Source organism: Zophobas morio, unplaced genomic scaffold (genome assembly GCF_036711695.1).
Source record: "Zophobas morio isolate AGI-343-1 ecotype UQ-CSIRO unplaced genomic scaffold, CSIRO_AGI_Zmor_V1 ptg000004l, whole genome shotgun sequence".
NCBI lineage: Eukaryota > Metazoa > Arthropoda > Insecta > Coleoptera > Tenebrionidae > Zophobas > Zophobas morio.
In genome coordinates this window covers 9,726,310-9,745,874 of record NW_026972109.1, presented here as the reverse complement: position 1 = coordinate 9,745,874, position 19,565 = coordinate 9,726,310, and the positions used below count along the sequence as shown (strand labels likewise).

The following is a 19,565-nucleotide window of genomic DNA, read 5'->3' as shown; positions in this document are numbered from 1 at the left end:
TTAAATACACATGTGATGGTGATACACATTCTGTGTTTTGACCGTTAATAATAATGTTATTGTTTACGTACGTGTTTACGGTGTTTTGATAATGTTCGTTAAAATCATTTTTTAAATGTGACGATGCCGAAGACTCCAGCGCAAGTCGACAGTGTCAAATCAAACCCTTTCATTACTAAAAGCATAAGCAAGAGTCTTTTAACACCCTGTCGACAAGTTGGGTTATCAAGAAAGAGGAAAACCCCTAACAGCGCTAATAGTAGTTTCTCAGAGAGTTTTGTTAATCCGTCAGTGTCTTCCTCTTTAGAAACAACGCCAGTAAGCGCAAATTCTTTGGCGCCAATAGCTGAAGATGGAAAGGTTATTTCTGAACAAATTCTAAACTCAAAAGTGAAAAAGAAAGCGCGGGTTTCTAAACGTCTTATAACAGATGATGAATCATCAGAAAATTCAACTTCAGATAATGCTAACAAGAAACAGTGTCTTGTGGATTCCAGAAATGAGGAAACAGTTATACTGGAAACAAAAGATGGTGATTTTGATGTGGATCAAGAGAAGTCTTCAAAGAACCAAACCACTACTAAAGTAGAATCAAAGACAACAAAGAATGAAATTAAGTTGAGAAAATCACCAAGGAAAAACAAAAAAGCAGTTATTTCTAGTGATGAAGAAGATACAAACTTTGGAAATACTAAAAGTTGTAATAAAAGTAGTCTAAATGTTCAACAAGGTAGCCGTGATATGAATGATTTTAAAAATTCAGAAGATGATTCCAATATTAAGAAACAGAGTGAAAAATCATGTGTGGAAACAAAAGATGGTGACCAGGAAATGTCTTCAACGAAGCTAGTTGGTTGTAAAGTGAAATCAAAGACAACAAAGAATGAAATTAAGTTGAGAAAGTCACCAAGGAAAAGCAAAAAAGCAATAATTTCCAGTGATGAAGAGGATACATATTATGAGAATAATAAAAGTTGTAAAAGTAGTCTAAATGTTCAAAAAGGTAGCCATGATATGAATGATTTTAAAAATACAGAAGATGGTGACCAGGAAACGTCTTCAATGAAGCAAGTTGGTTGTAAAGTAGAATCAAAGACAACAAAGAGTGAAATTAAGTTGAGAAAGTCACCAAGAAAAAGCAAAAAGGCAATAATTTCCAGTGATGAAGAGGATACATATTATGAAAATAATAAAAGTTGTAAAAGTAGTCCAAATGTTCAAAAAGGTAGCCATGATATGAATGAATTTAAAAATTCAGGAAATGATCCCAGTGTAAAGGAGAAGGAAAAGTCATGTGTTGTGAAAGCAAGCTCGAAGTCAAAAAAACGAGAAAGTAAAGACAAACCAAAATTATCCCAGAGAAACAAACAGAAAATTATAACAATTTTAAGTGATGATGATGATGATGACTTTAATAACAAAAATAATAAAAACAGTCACAAAAACGTGGAAGATGTTCATCAAAAAAGCACATCAGAAACAAGTAGCCAGGAAATAAATAACTTGAAAGTAAATGGAGACTCCATCAAAGACAATATTAAACCTCAAGAAAAAGAAACTAAGGAAGATACAGCAACGCTTCATCCAAACCATGAAAAGAAAGATGAAAATGACTCACAGAGTGTTTTTAAAGATGTTACTAATGAAACAGATCTCCGGTCGCCCCCAACAGCCATCAGTGACCACGATTATTTTGTTAAATCAAAACAAAAAACTAAAAAAATTAAACGTTCATTGTCAATGAAGAAGTCCACCAGTGAAGATAAAAATCCAAATGAGGATTTAGCGATAAAGGATTGTGTAATAACTTTGACGCCCATTGACATGAATAGCGACTCAAAAGACAAATTTCCTTCAACTGAAGACATACAAAATCTTGAAAAACAAGTAAACGAAAAGCGGAAGCTTCTGGATGATTTAAGACAAGCGGAAATCTACAAAAAGAAGCATAATTTAAAAGAACTGCAAGAATTGACAGCCCGCTGGAAAACAGGGTGTATTTTAGCACTGAATGATCTGTTGCCTCAACTGCAGCAGCACGCCGCTATTGATATGGCAACACTGCTAAAAAACTTACACATACCACCTGAAATGGTCACACTTTCACAAGATGGAAACTTAATTTAGTATATTTTTCATTAATTAAATAAGGTGTAACTATGTTTATATTTTGGTTGATCAGATTCAAAGAAACTATATTTATTTTTAAATATATTTGTACCTAATTCGATCCCCTATTTTAATTAACTTAGAACCTGTGAGGTCTTATTGGATTATCAGTATCAAATAATTTAGGGTCCTTCAAATAACAGGGCTCTTTTAAATATGTCGCCATTAAACCAGCGGCTTGCGCTTTCATAATTTCGGCTTCCACTAGTTTCTGCTGCGTTTCACACAAGCCAGTAATGTGTTTGCCATAAATTCGTCCAGTGTAAGGTGACTGAAATTGTGATAGCAACTTGACATTTTTGTAATCTGGAGTTATCTTAAGTCGACATAAAAGGCACTGCTGTTTTTCTTTTTCAAATGGATTTTCCATATCAAAAAGGGGCTCATCGTTGGCGGCGGCTGAACTGGACTGTCTGATTACTGAGGAACGAACGAAACTTCGTGGAATAACTACAAAAAAATTAACTGTTTCTTATGTTTACGTATTTGCTATTACTCGAACCTGCACTTGCTGTTAATAACTGGCGAAACATTACGATTTGGCTATTTATGGCGTTTTTGAATTTTAAGGTTAGGAAGGTTAGTTCTAGTGACTTTCGTTGGTCTCTATTGGTATTGGTCACTTGCTACCACACAATTTTAAGCTTGATTAACCCAATGTTGCCAAACAACCGATTTTTCGTAACTTGGAATAAACCGAGTGTCTCACATTTTATTAATTAGGAAATAATTTGCACTGAAAAGCGAATTCAATTTTTCCGAGCTTTCGCGACGTGGACCGACACGTTCCGACCTGTTTAGGAAATTCCGTTCCCATGGTAGAAGAAGACATGGTATAGGCATACGCATCTGGTGTGACGTCAAGTGGGGTGAAATTAGCGCGAAATTTAAAATACAATTCGTTATCCAACAACTAATTGACGTATTGGACAGAGCAATGACAACTCAAGCTGAAATTCCCTAGACTTCCCTAGCGAAGCTCACAAGAGTCACAAGGTCGTTGATGCCACCTAACGTCACAAATGGATGCGCAGACCATTTTTAAATTGGTACATCGGATGCCTATACCATGTCTCCTTCTACCATGTTCCGTTCCGTTCGTCTGTCACCGATCCGGCAACCCTGCTTCCTCTCATAAAAGCTGTCAGTTGATTTCCCATCCGAGCAACTTCATTAATGTCAAAAATGAAGATGGCTGATGGTTCTACAGTGGTGCGGAGAAATCGGCCAGGCACAAAAGCCAAGGTAAAATACACCCAACGGCCCTAACCCACCCGTAACTGAACCCTCCACCAAAACGCCCATATAACCTTCAAATCACTAATCAATAAAATCTGTTCTCCCAGTTACCCAGTTTCGTGAGCCCTATTGATTCATTCAATCGTTGCAGGACTTTTGCCGATGGCCCGACGAACCGTTCGAGGAAATGGACAGCACTTTGGCTGTCCAGCAATACATACAGCAGCTAATCAGACACAACCCTGCCAACATCGACTTGATTTTAAAAATGCCTGAGTCTCAAGATGAAGGGGTATGGAAATACGAGCACTTGCGGCAGTTCTGCATGGAATTGAACGGACTCGCGGTCCGGCTTCAAGGCGAGTGTCACCCGGAAACGTGCACTCAAATGACTGCCACCGAACAATGGATTTTCCTTTGTGCCGCTCACAAAACACCAAAAGAATGCCCTGCTATAGACTACACGCGCCACACGCTCGACGGCGCCGCTTGTCTTTTGAATAGTAATAAATACTTCCCCAGCAGAGTCAGTATTAAAGAGTCTTCGGTAGCCAAGCTGGGGTCAGTCTGTCGACGAGTCTACCGGATTTTCTCGCACGCGTATTTCCACCACCGGTCGATTTTCGACGAGTTCGAAAACGAGACTTGCTTATGCAAGAGGTTTACGCAGTTCGTGACGAAGTATAACTTGATGTCAAAGGATAATCTCATTGTTCCAATTCTCGAAGATGAAAATACACCAGGGGAATCTGAAGCGTAGGTTAAGTTAGGTGTATGTCTCTAGGACGTTGTCAAATTTCTTGAATTAGGTTGGCGTGGAGTTGTGTACACTCGATTTCTACATACCTCTGGTATTGCGACTTGTTCATACTGAACAGATTTTTTTCTTAGGTTTAAGCTCATGTTCCAACTATCAAGTTTCATTCATAGTTTATTTTTCATATTGTCTAATAAGTGTGAAGTTCTGTGGCGGCTCTGAGCCCTATATGCTTGTTCAAGCAACTCACCATACATGTACATGTGGATTCTTGTAGAGATGAAAGTGTATATATTTATTTTGATTTAGAGTTGGTTAGAAATGTAATAAACATGACAAATAAATTATTGTAGATGAAAAAATTTAACCAATCGTAAAACGGTATTGCGCATCCTCGACAAAAATTTGATGGACGTCATCACCATTTCGCTTGAAACATACATTGAATACAAATTTTACAACTGCAGTCAGTAGTCAAAAAAAGGCAGGAGTATATCATACGGGCTAGGACACAAATATGGACGTGACATGGGATACGGTTGGCGCTTCAGAGAGCAGGTAAGTTCCGTCTCACTCTTCAGACCAACTTTTAGCTACAATGTATTTCCAAGCTTTTAACATTACATTTCACAAATATACATAGTTATAGTTTTTCTACAAATTAACAGTGAAAATTCACATAAAAACATTTGAGAGCATACCTTGAATTACTTGATACACGTTTCTATCCCAACATCAAGCTGTCTTAACGTGATTCATTTAACTTACGAGTATTCTTCACGGAAAAAGAATAAAAACATCCGCTATTCGAAAAAAAAAGAATAAGACGAAATCATGATAAAACAAGACTACACACTAAACTGGCTAACTGGAGATAATTGAAGTAAAGAAAAATAAAATGAAGATTTGTAACACTTTCAATAAATTTAGCATCTGGTTTCATACAATCCGCTACGCCCAATATACCTTACCCATTTTATAACATCGTGATCAGAGTAATTCAGTTTAGGTTCAAACACTTTTAAATATCTTACTTTGAACCCAGATGGTGCAAAAGGTACCTCAAAATTCATAGAAATAGGTGGACGTGTCCATTTTTTCTTCGTATCGGTTTCCAAAAGCTCGATTTCGGCAGACAATTGAGTTTCCTTCATCCCGGCCATGCGCTTAATCCTGAAACAACACAGTTAAATCTACCACCGCTCAAATCTGAATACTCACTTCCAAACTATGGCGTTTTCAGATGCTTTATACTTAGCTTTGCCCTTCAAACAAATCAATTGTACACCGGAAGTGTTCAAGGGAGTCGGAATCTTCACTTCAATCTTCTGACCCAGCAGCGACGGCTTGAAATTGCTCTTCAGTACGACTTTCACTTCCATCTTGGTACGTCCGACTTCGCGTACCAGCGGGATGACACGGAAGGGCAAAGATATGTCTTTCGTCGTACGGTATCTCATCAACTCAAATTCCCCATCCGGTGGAATAAAACTAATGGAATGTTCAGTTTCGAATTTACTAAGCTTGACGCACTGATGGAACTGGCAATCGTCGATGACCACCACGGGTTTCCCGGAACGGGTCTGATCTGAATCGGAAGTTGACCCTAAGCCCCCCTTACCTTTAGCTTCCATGACGATTTTATCGTTAATGCCGAATTTGCACTCTGGCATTCCGGATAGGTAGGATTTCATCACCACCTTGCCGGCAACGTGAGCGGATAGGACTTGACCTAGTTAAACGTAAAATGAAGAGAAGTTTTTGCCTGGACTATCTAACTACCTTGTGGAGACATGAGAAGGTTGACGTACTCCAAGACGTCTAAAAATAGTTCGTTGCGGCGGTATTTGATACCTTCACGCCTCCAACCGATCTGTCCTGTGACCTGAGAGGTAATCTGAGCTTGTTCTTCTTTAGTGGCTGATTTGATCCCTTGTTGAGTGATGAAGGTTTTCAAAACACCGGTGTCGGTGTTTTGGGGGTAGCCAAAGTCCAAAATTTCTGCACAAACACATTGTGATGCAGCAAATCTAACAAATTCAGTCAATAAACTGGTATTTATGCGTTTTTAGAAGTTTTAGACGCCTCAAGCAACACACAAACATATTAAGGGTAGCAAATGTCAATAAAAACGCCTCTAGTAGGCCATGAAATTTATTTGTAAAATAATTATGTTGGTATTGCAGTATTGCATGGCCTGCTAGATGACTTTTCTCGAGCATGTGGACATCTAGCTTTAAAAAAAAACATGGCGAAAATAACCAAGCTCATGAATAAAATATAGGAGTATAAAATTTGCCGCAAAAAACAAATCTCGTATCGTGCACATGCGCACTGAAATAAACACAGGGGCAGAAAACTTGCGTATTCGTTACAATTTACTGTGGCGTGAAACAAACCAGCCAAAATAAATTAAAACAATATTGTTTGTGGAAACTTTACAAAAAAACCTCATCCATACCATCTAAAAGCTCATAAATAAGGACAAAGTTGTTCTTGATGTTTTCTTCAGAGATTTTCCCGAAGTACGACTGCATGACTTCAATAATCTTCAACAGGAACTCAAACACCATCGCCGCGTTCACATTTTGCTTGGTGACGGCCGCTATCCAAATATTGGCTCTCTGTAAAAAAAAAACAATGCACCTATTCTACCCCACTGGGTGAAATTACCTTAATGTGAAAGAACGACGTGCGAGCTATGTTGGTTACAGGCGACCGAACTTGCTGTCTGGCGTGTATAACATTGACACGAAACGCATCGACTGCATTTCTGCCAATATCATCCCTGTAAACTCGGGAGATCAGCACCTCACCTTTGTGGTTGTATACGAACAACCCTCCAATCATTGTGCCGATCTCTGCTGCACCCTACCACCCTGAAACAAAGCAAAATAAACAAGGAAGCCGGAAAAGTCGTACGATAGTATTTATCAGGGATCATCTTCAAGTCTTGATTATTAAGAGACTTGAAAGTCGGGAGACAATTGGTAGTGAGTAAATAGAGACCGACTTACGCAGAAATAGAATCATTGGGGCTTTGCCAACTGCACAGTTTCGTGGCTACAGGACTTTTCGATGATACCGGATCACTTTACGCAGCCATCATACACCCACTTTTTTGACACATTGACATTGACAACCTGTCACTGCGCTAGTCAAATAACTATTCATTCTACAACGATACCGACACTTTGATTATCAAAGTCATCACAAATGCCTCTAAAATAATATGGTTACACGTAAAAAAGCACTCAACCACTCAGCGCAACGACTTTTATAAGTTAAATCGATTTTAATTTAGTAACTATACTACGATTTTTGGGGATTTTTGCTTCTACGTGTGGCGACCCGCGTTATCAACTTTTGACAGTTTTCTGACATCCCAATGACATTTGTTTTTGTTAACCTTGGAATTTGATATCAATATTATACTTGCAAATAAAACAGTGATTACAAATATTTATAATTACAAGTCCTAGTGGAAATTACACGTGTTTTTTTTAAATTCCAGTGGTAGGTAAACATTCAGTACTTGAATTTAAAAAGATGTCAGATCAGGTGACCACCACAGAAGAAAGCCCCAAAGAACCCTCAATCAGAGAGGATTTAGTAATATAATTGCCTGTAAAACTTCGTCATTTTAAAGGTTACTTTTAGGTCAATACAGCGATAAAGTTCTTAGAAAACCCAAATGTAATTAAGACGTCTCTGGCGGAGCAACAAAGGTTTCTTAAGCGCAAAGGTTTAACAGATGAGGAAATTCGTTCGGCTTGTGAAAAATCGGGAGCTTATGCGTATCATGAACAGAAAAGTAGGACACCTCCTCCTTTACCGGGATCAACAAACCCTCTTGTCCCGTATGGGACAGGGACCGTTCAACTTAGTTTATTTGATAGAATAAGGGAACTTGTACATAATGTGGCCATTTTTAGTTTTGCAGCATATGTAGTGTACAAATTTTATGAGGTAAGTTTTTAATCGTGAAGAATATGTATACATCTTGTGGTTGTAGAAATTCATAGCGCCGTTTTTGTTTGGTAAAAAGAAAAAAAGTATAGAAGACTCAATAGATGAACTAGATAAAAACATGAAGCAGTCTGTCAGTGATCTTCAAAGCAGTCTATCCAGTGTGAAAGTAGAAGTAGACAAAATTAGTTCAGGAGCTGATAGCAATACTCAGAGACAATTATCAGACTTAAAATCTGAGATAGCCACAGTTAAAGGTCTTCTTCTCAGCCGGTAATTAAAAAAAAGGAGTTGTAACCATATAGTGGTTGTTTTTTCATAGGAATCAATTTCCACCTGTATCCAAAAGTTCAGTAGTGCGTCCCTCAATCCCTGCATGGCAGAAAACCAGCATCAGTCAAGATTCAGATGGTGATTCAGACCCAGAGAGAAAAGCTGAGGATTTACTAGAAGTTGGATCAGGTTCTGGATCTTCTGAACATGAACACAACGCTAAAAATAGTGATTCTAGTCTAGATATAATGTAACTTTGTGCATATACTGCGCGTAAATATTAAACGCAATTTTTCAGATCCTTTTCTTCGAAAGACAGCGATTTCAGACGGCATAAAACAAAGGAGGATGACGATGACGACGACGACGACAAAGATTAAACATCTTCCATCTATTGCCATAAGCTAGTGAATAATGTAAATGGTTTTTAGGTTCCAAATAGGTAATTGTAACGAGGGTTAAGTTGTGTAAAAAATTTTAGTTTATTAGATAAATTGATTTATTTCTGTACTGACACCAAAATATAGTTTTATATTTTTTCTTATCATCCACAATACACTGTAAATACAGCAAGTAATCAAAGGTGTCTCACGCTGTTTTTTTTTTTTTTACTTTTAAACGCGCAAAGAAATGACGCAATCTACTTAAATAGTTTTATTTCACTGCAAAAGGTCATTTATTAGGTACTTTGTTCCAAGTTTGTATTAGACTTACTGTACAGTTCTGAAATTAAATATGTATTTACAATATGATCTTAGAACTAATGAATAATGTCATGTTGTACCTACATCATCTCTAACATTCTAGTTCACAACATTTAAATCTAACAACGGAAAACTCATAAAGTAAGTACAACCTAGTAAACGGCTGTTCATACATACAATAGACCTTAAGAAGTCACGTTTTTTGCATAAATTAGAATGTAGTTTGAAGAAATGATATTCCTACCATTAAAATAAATACACAAATGGGTCAGTCTTAAATTTGGAAGAGTTTGATCTGAGTCGTCTACCAGACAGAAGTGACTTCTTAAGAGTGTCCCATGTATTAAAAAAAAAAACGTGCCACGCAAAAAAGTGTTAGAATTACAACCAATGTTGAATTAGCACCTTATCGCGACCTAATACTTTCGACAACATTAAGACAGCGTCACAATTTGTACAAAGTATTTATTTACAGGCCAAACCGCGGCAAGTATTGACTTAGAAATACTTAAACTCAACTGCGTTTTTGTTAAGTACAGCCAAACTGAAGATTAGTTGAAGCAAAATAGAAAGTAAAAATCGTTCTGGTGTTAGTGGAGGCACCACTATGATATGACAAAGGTGCCGAAAATCTAAACTAATGTCACCTTGTTTAATAAAGCTACGATCTATGAAAAACTATGTACAGTTTACCTAGAAAGTCAATAATTTTGAACACGCAAAATTATTGTATTGAACTATACAGACATTGAATATTTTCTGATGCAGAAAATATTTTCCAGAGTTTTAAAAACTTACGCTACTTGTTACACTGATTATATGTACACAAGATTCTTAAAATAATGAATGGAGGCTGAAAATGCTGTACAATAAACGTTCTAGTCATAGAATTAACAGCAACATTTTAACCTTAATGAAACAACTGTCTTTGGTCTAAATGGTTAAAATTTCGTGAAAGAGTACAACAGTTCATCAGTGGCAAACTAAATTATCGTGGAATGATAAATTGATCAAGTTTTAACGCTGAAATGTATACTCCTTCATGTGTAAACAATAAAATTCACAGATAAAATAAATAATTCAAACAAGTGAATATAAACAAAGTATAAAAATAGTATTACAACTAGTTTGAATGACGTTACTTCCGATGTGTAGATAGGAGTGTGGAAGATGATCAGTAACAAAGTGTGGGTGACAGACATCACAATTGTCTTCACAGATTGAGCACTACGAGTGTTTACCTGCATTTAATCATATCGTTATCGAGTGTCGCTCCCACAACAAAACAATCAACAAACAAACAAAAAAACAAACTAATATTAATGGCATGTGCGTGAAAATTTTAACGACCGCGTCAGAACGCCCTCAACACAAAGAACAAAAGACTTGTCTCAACGATTTATTTACTACTCTACAATTTCGTTAAATTCTACAAAAACGAAAGAACCACTGGTATGATTTCTCAATCACAAAGCAAAATCATTCAGTTGCACATTCTTTGCGGAATGCGCGACTTGAATTTTTTACTGTCTTTGGCTGACTCGAATTCTTGAACTTGTGTCACGATATTATCGATACAATTCTCGACTTGATCAACGATTTTATTAGGGGTTTCGGTTCGATGGATTTTAGTGAAACTGCTGTTAACGGGGATATCTGTTCTGTTAGGACGGCTGAAATTAAGATGCACTGAATATGGATGGAACTTGTGCGGACTCACCTGTTCTACCAAAGTCGATGCAGGTGGAGGTTCCGCGACAGGACGGAGCGCACGTCCGCCGTGAACCTGAGTGCGTCCAAGACCGGAAGCAGGTTGAGCAGCGCCACATCTGTGGGATCTGAGAACCACGATTTTATTGGGATTGCATTGTCTGCGAAAAAACCACATCTCTCAGTTCTGGGCTGGAAACTCTCCACAGTTATACCTCCCGAGCGACTGCTAGGGGAAGTACTACCAAGATTTATCAACAATATCTAACTTAAAATGCTACGTCTACGTAAAACCGATTACTTTCGAGATTTCGTAAAAATAAGCTTCAGAAGTGACAAGAAAAAAATAAAGATAGACGAAAAATTAATACAGAAAGAAACGGTTAGAATTAAACGAAAGCTACAAAACATTTTCTAGAATATGTCTTACCTGGATAAGCGCGATAAGCCCCGGGGCTGTTATCCAGGATGAAGACGCTGGAGAGATCATTGCAAATGGCGCCCAGATCCTTGGTGTACGAGCCGAGATCTGGAGTACAGTGCTGACGGTAGAACCGCCTCTGGAGGATGCCTCGTCCGGCATCCAACTTGTCTGCTACAGCAGCTCCGTAAATTTCCATACTGGCAGTAAACACTACCAATTCGTACCACTGAGAAACCTGAATTTTTTGTTAGTTGGTTGTTCGAAATCGACTAAGCGATGATACAGAGCGTCACAAAAGTCATATTTCAAGATTTCCATTTTAATAATTTTTCGAAACAGGGTGTGAGATTTAACTACTTAAAAACCAAATCATCAAATCAGAAGTCATCAAATCGTTAATGTGATGGTCTTCTGTGTCCCATAATCTAAGTAGAGAAGAGGATTGACAAGGATTTTTTTAAACTATTAAAAAAATATATGAAAAAAAGATTGTTTTAATTTAATAATAATTGCGAACACTTTTCATTGTTTTCGCTCCTCGCCACTAGATGGCTAATGGCTAAGAGTGCCTGTAAGATTCCCCCGCGTGGAAGAACGCAATTGGCTTTCCACCATGAAATTAACATTTTGACAACACCGCAGAAAATTGTACTTCTAAGTAAAAGGAAGGTTAGGTTATCATCCCAAACATAATGGAATATAAAATATACAACACCATTAATTAATAATTCTAAAAAACCGAATAATAACCGAAATATTATGTAGCATTTTTCTACGCACTTTTGTAACCTTCCTTCAAATTTATTTTTAAGCTTCTTGATTTTAGAGATGATTTTAGTGACTCACGCTGCATCATACGTCAACTGCAACATTTTTTTATCAGTAAGTGGAGTCAAATCGATCTCGTAGGACGCTATAAATTGATATGAGGTCAATTGTGTTTATAAAATTTAAGTTATATAGATTAGCTTTTGACCAAAGAAAACTGCACATGTATCTTTAATTGCGCATTTCAGAAAAAACTGATGATTTTGAGTGAAATGTTTGGATTGACTTTAAAAATTAAATATTAGAAATGACACACACTCTTGGCCCCGCCCACCCACCCTCTGTTTTCTTACAAGGTTTCTCATCTGCTAAAATCAGTTTTATCTTAGTAGGTACTAGCCCCGCCCACCCGCCCTCCCTTTTCTTAAAGGGTATCTCATTTGCCAAACTACTAAGATAAGACCGATTTTGGCAAATGACATGGAACACCCAGATTTTTTTGACATTTTCTGAAACAATAAAAAACTATTTTCAAAAATCTCAAGTTCATTTCTATTGATACAAAAAATAGAAAAAAAAATCACAAAACAAACTCGATTACAATACTTCCTTTGCTTACGCTCGGGAAGTAAAAATTGGAGAAACTGAGATGAGAATTCAAAAAATCGAAAAACTCGATAAATCGAAAAATCATGAAAATGGAAAAAAATCGCTAAATCGAAAAACGGAAAAATCGAAGAATCAAAAACTCGAAAAATCATTAAAAAAACAAAAAATTGGGAATTCGAAAAATCTAAAAATCATAATGAAAATTCGAAAAATCGAGATTTCGAGAAATTGCAAATAGAAAAATCTAAATTTGCAGAATCAAAAAATGGACAAATCGAGAAGTTCAGAATACGGAAAACAGAAAAATTAAAATATTGAAAATACGAAAAATCGAGAAATGAAAAAATTGATAATCGAAAAGTTGAGAAATCGGGAAAACTAGAGAGAATTCGAAAAATTGAAACTTCGAAAAATCGAATAATCAAAGAACGAAAAATTGAGAATTCAAAAAAACCAAAAAGCAAAAATTTGAAAAATCTAAAAATTGGCAAATTGAAATCGCGGAAGATTGAAAAACCAAAAAATTGAAAATTGGAAAAATAGACAAATTGAAAAATTATACAATTGTTAAAACCAAGAGAAAATAAATTGAAAAATCTAAATATCGAAAAACCAAAAAATGGAGAATCGAAAACTCGAAAAATCCAAAAATTAATAAAAAATAAACGAAAAATTGAGAATTCGAGGAATTGAAAATCGAAAAATCAAAAAATGCAGAATCAAAAAGTGGAGAAATGAGAAATCGAGAAAACTAAACTTCGGGAACCCGAAAAATCAAAAATTCAAATAAAGAAAAAACCAAAAATTTGAAAAATCTAAAAATCGGGAAATTAAGAACGCGGAAAATTGAAAATTTGATAAATCGACAAATCGAAAAATGTAAAAAAAACGTTAAATCGAAAAATTCACAATTGCGAACTCGAAAATCGAAATGTCGAAAATTCGAGGAACGAAAACTTGAAAAATCCAAAAATCGGAAATCGAAAAATCATGAAAAACCGTACAATCAGAAAAATGAAAATTCGAGAAATCGAGCAATTGAAAAGTGGAGAAATGAGAAATCGAGAAAACTAAACTTCGGGAACCCGAAAAATCAAAAATTCAAATAACGAAAAAAACAAAAATTTTAAAAATCTAAAAATCGGGAAATTAAGAACGCGGAAAATTGAAAATTTGATAAATCGACAAATCGAAAAATGTAAAAAAAACGTTAAATCGAAAAATCCACAATTGCGAACTCGAAAATCGAAATGTCGAAAATTCGAGGAACGAAAACTTGAAAAATCCAAAAATCGGAAATCGAAAAATCATGAAAAACCGTACAATCAGAAAAATGAAAATTCGAGAAATCGAGCAATTGAAAATCGAGGACTCGAGAAAATGAGACTTCGAAAAATTGAGAATTTGAAAAATCTAAAAATCAATGAAAATTCGAAAAATCGGGATCTCGAGAAATTGCAAATCGAAAAATGTAAATTTGCAGAATCAAAAAATGGAGAAATTGAGAAATCGAGAAATCAAGAAATTGATAATCGAAAAATTGAGAAATCGGGAAAACTAGAATTCGAAAAATTGAAACTTCGAAAAACCGAAAAATGGAATAATAAAAGAACGAAAAATTGAGAATCGAAAATTCAAAAAATCAAAAAGCAGAAACTTGAAAAATCTAAAAATCGGCAAACTGAGATCGCGGAACATTGAAAAATAAAAAAATGAAAATTGGAAAAAGCGACAAATCGAAAAATTATACAATTGTTAAAACCAAGAGAAAATAAATTGAAAAATCTAAACATTGCAAAACTAATCCAAAAATTTATAAAAAAAAAACAAAAATTGAGAATTCAAGGAATTTAAAATCGAAAAATCTAAAAATGCAGAATCAAAAAATGAAGAAATTGAGAAAACTATACTTGAAAAATCAAAAATTCAAATAATGCAAAAAGCAAAAATTTGAAAAATCTAAAAATCGGGAAATTGAGAACGCCGAAAATTGAAAAATCAAAAAATTGAAAATTTGAGAAATCGACAAATCGAAAAATTAAACAAATGTTAAAACGAAGTGAATTCGAAAAATCCACAATTGCGAACTCGAAAAATCGGAGATCGAAAAATCATGAAAAATCATACATCAGAAAAATGAAAATTCGAGAAATCGAGCAATTGAAAATCGAGGACCCGAGAAATGGAGAAATCTAGAATTTGATAACCTAGAAATCGAAGAATCGAAAATGCAGAACTAAAATTATGAGTTTTTGCGAAATCGAGAAATTGAGAACACGAAAATTTGAAAACTCAAAAAATTATAAAAACGAAAAATTGAGAATTCGGAAAATCTAAAGATCAATGAAAATTCGAAAAATCGAGATCTCGGGAAATTGCAAATCGAAAAATCTGAATTTGCAGAATAAAAAAATGGAGAAATTAAAAAATGAAGAAATTGAGAAAACTATACTTGAAAAATCAAAAATTCAAATAATGCAAAAAGCAAAAATTTGAAAAATTTAAAAATCGGGAAATTGAGAACGCCGAAAATTGAAAAATCAAAAAATTGAAAATTTGAGAAATCGACAAATCGAAAAATTAAACAAATGTTAAAACGAAGTAAATTCGAAAAATCCACGATTGCGAACTCGAAAAATCGAAGATCGAAATATCATGAAAAATCATACATCAGAAAAATGAAAATTCGAGAAATCGAGCAATTGAAAATCGAGGACCCGAGAAATCGTGAAAATGAGACTTCGAAAAGTCGAGAAATCTAGAATTTGATAACCTAGAAATCGAAGAATCGAAAATGCAGAACTAAAATTATGAGTTTTTGCGAAATCGAGAAATCGGGAAATTGAGAACACGAAAATTTGAAAACTCAAAAAATTATAAAAACGAAAAATTGAGAATTCGGAAAATCTAAAAATCAATGAAAATTCGAAAAATCGAGATCTCCAGAAATTGCAAATCGAAAAATCTGAATTTGCAGAATCAAAAAATGGAGAAATTAAAAAAATCGAGAAGCCAAGAAATCGAGAAATTGAGAATAAGAAAAACAGAAAAATTAAAATATTGAAAATTCGAAAAATCGAATAATCAAAAATTGAGAATCGAAAATTCAAAAAATCAAAAAGCAAAAACTTGAAAAATCTAAAAATCGGCAAATTGAGATCGCGGAAGATTGAAAAATCAAAAAATTGAAAATCGCAAAAATCGACAAATCGAAAAATACAATTGTTAAAACCAAGAGAAAATAAATTGAAAAATCTAAACATCGAAAAACCAAAAAATTGAAAATCGAAAAATATAAAGATGCAGAATCCAAAAATGGAGAGATTGAGAAATCGAGAAAACTGTACTCGAAAAATCAAAAATTCCAATAATGAAAAAAGTAAAAATTTGAAAAATCTAAAAATCGGGAAATTGAGACCGCGGAAAATTGAAAAATCAAAAAATTGAAAAATCGACAACTCGAAAAATCGAAAAATTAGACAAATGTTAAAGCAAAGTGAATTCGAAAAATGCAAAAAATCGTTAAATCGACAATTGAGAACTCGAAAAATCGAAATATCGAAACTTCGATGAACGAAAACTTGAAAAATCCAAAAATCGAAAATCGAAAAATCATACAATCGGAAAAATGAAAATTCGAGATGTCGAGAACTCGAGAAATCGAGACTTCGAAAAATCGAGAAATCCAGAATTTGATAATAGAAATCGAAGAATCGAAAAATGCAGAACTAAAATTATGAGTTTTTGCGAAATCGAAAAATCGGGAAATTTGAAAACTCAAAAAATTATAAAAATGAAAAATTGAGAATTCGAAAAAAATCACAATAAAAATTCGAAAAATCGAGAATTCAAGGTATTGCAAATCAAAAAATCTACAAATACAGAACCAAAAATTGAATAAATCGAGAAAACAAAACTTCAAGAACTCGAAAAATTGAAACATCAAAAAACAAAAAAATCGAATAATCGCAAAAACGAAAAACTGAGAAAAATATGAAACTCGAGAATTCGAGAAATTTAAAATCGAAAAATCTGAAAATTAAACAATTGTTAAAACGAAGACAATTCGAAAAATTAAAAAATCCGAAACATCGAAAAAATCGATAAGTCGAATATTCTAGATATCGGAAAATCATAAATCAGAGAAATGAAAAATGAAAATTCGAAAAACTGAGAATTCGAAAAATCAAATAACACCCGGTATATTATGTAAACAAGTTGTGGTTTTTCTTTCAAATTTTAATCAAACGTTTGTCTATGTGCAACAGTCTTCTCCACCAAGTTTCAACACTCTACGTCCACTCCTTCTAGGTGCTGCATTTTATTTGAAACGCAGTGTAAATAATGTGGTTAGAATAGCAGATAATTTTCGTTGTTTTCGTCGAATTAATACTTCGACATTGCCGCAGAAAATTGTGCTTCTAAATAGAATGAAGATTAGGTTAATCAGCCCGAGATATCTCTCGTAGAACATATTTCGGTTCTTCCCAAACATTATGAAATATAATATAAGATATTCAAAACCATTCATCATTTAGTAATTCTAAAAAACCCAATAATAACCAAAATATTATGCAGCATTTTTTACGAACTTTTGTAACCTTCCTTTAAATTTGTTTTTTGAAATAATTTTAGTGACTAACGCTGCATGCATCATGTCAACTGCAACATTTTTTTTATCAGTAAATGGAGTAGGAGTCAAATCGATCTCGTACGACGCTATAAATTGATAAGAGGTCTCCATGTCAATTGTGTATATAAAATTTAAATGATATAGATTAGATTTTGACCAAAGAAAACTGCACATTTATCTTTATTTGCGCAATAAAAATATATATATATATGTATATATTTTAGAAAAAAAAAATTTTTAGTAAACTATTTGATTTGACTTTTAAAATTAAATATTTTTCATTTGCTTTAAATACTGTTTGGCACCTAAATGACTCTAACACAATATTATACTACTGAAAGTAGCAGTATCAGCAGATAACAAATCTATAGACTAAACATTATTTTTAAACATTTCGTTGCTACATGATTAAATATTTGCAATCAGAAGTATGCAATTCTTTAGATCAGTATTTCGGCTAGATTTTTATCAGATGGAACGTTTGCCCACATTAACAATAAATCTTTCAACAATAGCAGTCACAATATTTAATCTAATAAAAATTGTTCATAAACATTGAAACAAATGCTTAAACGCAATCTTCAAATTTTTAAGACTATTATCATATCACACTTCAAAATATAGTCTCTTCCATGATTAAGTAGTTAACACTGACGTATTAGAACAAACACGTAAGATAAACATTCCGAAATTTTAATTTTTGCATTTTGCGTCTAAATTAACACACGTCGATAACAAGTACGTCTACAAACATTATTTCTGGATCAGAGTAAAGATAAGAAACTGAAATTACTCTTTATTAAAAAATATTTGTAATACTGATATACAGGGTGGTGTCTCCCTGATGAGATTAAATTACGCTATTTTGTCACTTTCTGTAATCTCACTTTGTGCATCAAAACAGTAAACATTATGTAAGTACACAAAACTGGTTTTCAAGGAAATATAATTTTTATAGCCACACTATCCTTAAATACTGTTTGTGGTAATGCATATTTTCCTATGAACGTTAATTTTATGTTACTAACGAGACAAAACAACTATGCAATATCCCGTCATAATAACAAAAAACAATACATTTCACACGAAAATATCCCGAATTTTTGTATTTTACGGATTATTAAAAATTTTGGCTCGTTTAAGCGCAGCCAGATGTTACTTTTTTAACTAAAATCGGGTTTTTTATGACTCTCTGTACCACTGTTGCCACGTTGAAGACGTCTCTACTTACTATATCTAGGAAGAAGTCCACATGTGGCCTTTTGTGGACGAAGAACCGTACAGGGTGTCTGTCTATCACTACTTTAAGTACAAAATCTGGAGGGGTCCCTGGCCTAACGGTTTGGCGTACGACCCCATCGTGATGTGAGTGAATCAAAGTCTCATCCAGATCGAGAACGAGAACCTTCCTTTTTACTATACCTAGACACAAAATAATAGAGCATTAGCTCATTACTGTAATTATTATGCAATGACAATAACAATTTCAACACGGATAACATGTTTGTATAAAGTAAACAAAAAAATAGATGAGTCAAATAGTTGCCAAAATGAATTAAATGAGCATACATTAGTGCCAAAAACCTTAATAATAGTATAATTCAAACAAACTTGGCACTCTTGTTAATTTATTTTTAGTGGGATTTTCGGTGATAAGGAGGTGTTTAAACCAAGCAAAGGGGTTTAAGTTAGTCATACTTACTAAGCCTATGTCTTGATAGCGGTGATAAAGGAAACAAATCGTATTTGACCGACTGGTGTTGAATAATCTGTAACGAAACACGGTAATTAAAAAAAACTGGAATTACGCCAAGTACACAAAAAGTAAATTTAACCTCGCTAGAGTGCCTTACGTGCATTTATAAACCACAATACAGGTGCTTATTTATTGTAGGCAATAAAAATTCTTTTCGATTCACGCTTATCTAAATGTCAAAACTGTCAAAACACGATTATTATTGTTCGAAACAACAATGAATTGTATCGACTAGGAAAACACGGATTTCAAGGCACGTAGCGAATGTAAATGTTTACTATTTTTAATACAACTTACAGCTCTAGTTTGCTTTTTTATCATAAAACACAAACATGTCCAAACTCTAGATGCTAGAAGCATGAATGCTCGTAGTCCCATTTGTAATTGCTTCAACATTGAAAATATTTTTTTCTACACTTCCTCACAATTTAGACACAAGAAGGATACAGCGGGTTTTGTTGATTCCTTGTTTCACTTTACTTATCACATTTTAACTTTTACCCGATTTGTTAACCGCCATTAAAATCGACCCAGAGAGCTTGACACTCTTGTGA

General features: G+C 34.2%; 6 protein-coding genes across 12 annotated transcripts; 3 read left to right on the top strand and 3 right to left on the bottom strand.

The window, feature by feature from the left end:
- The first annotated feature begins 123 nt into the window (after positions 1 to 123).
- On the top strand, positions 124 to 2,127 carry LOC135135859 (myb-like protein X). The gene has a single exon (XM_064064983.1). It carries the CDS (start codon positions 124 to 126, stop codon positions 2,125 to 2,127), a length of 2,004 nt encoding a protein of 667 aa, XP_063921053.1.
- Positions 2,128 to 2,198: 71 nt separating this feature from the next.
- LOC135141152 (small ribosomal subunit protein bS18m-like) lies at positions 2,199 to 2,979 on the bottom strand. The gene is made up of 2 exons (XM_064072005.1): positions 2,672 to 2,979; positions 2,199 to 2,619 (listed from the first exon to the last, which is right to left on the bottom strand). Exons 1-2 carry the CDS (start codon positions 2,700 to 2,702, stop codon positions 2,249 to 2,251), a joined length of 402 nt encoding a protein of 133 aa, XP_063928075.1. The 5' UTR covers positions 2,703 to 2,979; the 3' UTR covers positions 2,199 to 2,248.
- A 36-nt stretch (positions 2,980 to 3,015) lies between these two features.
- On the top strand, positions 3,016 to 4,532 carry Mob4 (MOB kinase activator 4). Its single transcript, XM_064071966.1, has 2 exons — positions 3,016 to 3,414; positions 3,560 to 4,532. The coding sequence occupies exons 1-2, from the start codon at positions 3,346 to 3,348 to the stop codon at positions 4,166 to 4,168; spliced, it is 678 nt and encodes a 225-aa protein (XP_063928036.1). The 5' UTR covers positions 3,016 to 3,345; the 3' UTR covers positions 4,169 to 4,532.
- A 217-nt stretch (positions 4,533 to 4,749) lies between these two features.
- On the bottom strand, positions 4,750 to 7,481 carry Ap-2mu (Adaptor Protein complex 2, mu subunit). Of its 2 annotated transcripts, none has more exons than XM_064071730.1 (6): positions 7,183 to 7,481; positions 6,839 to 7,044; positions 6,627 to 6,789; positions 5,945 to 6,166; positions 5,387 to 5,897; positions 4,750 to 5,338 (listed from the first exon to the last, which is right to left on the bottom strand). In XM_064071730.1, the coding sequence occupies exons 2-6, from the start codon at positions 7,013 to 7,015 to the stop codon at positions 5,092 to 5,094; spliced, it is 1,320 nt and encodes a 439-aa protein (XP_063927800.1). In that variant the 5' UTR covers positions 7,016 to 7,044; positions 7,183 to 7,481; the 3' UTR covers positions 4,750 to 5,091. The 2 variants fall into 2 exon arrangements, with proteins under 2 accessions (XP_063927800.1, XP_063927807.1); XM_064071737.1 differs by having other exon boundaries at positions 5,948 to 6,166; positions 7,183 to 7,479.
- A 59-nt stretch (positions 7,482 to 7,540) lies between these two features.
- On the top strand, positions 7,541 to 8,993 carry LOC135141042 (peroxisomal membrane protein PEX14). The gene is made up of 5 exons (XM_064071879.1): positions 7,541 to 7,777; positions 7,826 to 8,134; positions 8,181 to 8,407; positions 8,457 to 8,657; positions 8,706 to 8,993. The coding sequence occupies exons 1-5, from the start codon at positions 7,715 to 7,717 to the stop codon at positions 8,785 to 8,787; spliced, it is 882 nt and encodes a 293-aa protein (XP_063927949.1). The 5' UTR covers positions 7,541 to 7,714; the 3' UTR covers positions 8,788 to 8,993.
- Positions 8,994 to 9,046: 53 nt separating this feature from the next.
- On the bottom strand, positions 9,047 to 19,565 carry LOC135141014 (CTD nuclear envelope phosphatase 1 homolog). 6 transcript variants are annotated; one of them, XM_064071821.1, is made up of 6 exons: positions 19,309 to 19,565; positions 18,958 to 19,024; positions 18,487 to 18,677; positions 11,252 to 11,480; positions 10,832 to 10,982; positions 9,047 to 10,352 (listed from the first exon to the last, which is right to left on the bottom strand). In XM_064071821.1, the coding sequence occupies exons 1-5, from the start codon at positions 19,405 to 19,407 to the stop codon at positions 10,837 to 10,839; spliced, it is 732 nt and encodes a 243-aa protein (XP_063927891.1). In that variant the 5' UTR covers positions 19,408 to 19,565; the 3' UTR covers positions 9,047 to 10,352; positions 10,832 to 10,836. The 6 variants fall into 6 exon arrangements, with proteins under 6 accessions (XP_063927891.1, XP_063927874.1, XP_063927883.1 ...); XM_064071804.1 differs by lacking the exon at positions 9,047 to 10,352 and adding an exon at positions 10,496 to 10,784 and having other exon boundaries at positions 10,841 to 10,982; XM_064071813.1 differs by lacking the exons at positions 9,047 to 10,352; positions 19,309 to 19,565 and adding exons at positions 10,496 to 10,784; positions 19,109 to 19,177 and having other exon boundaries at positions 10,841 to 10,982.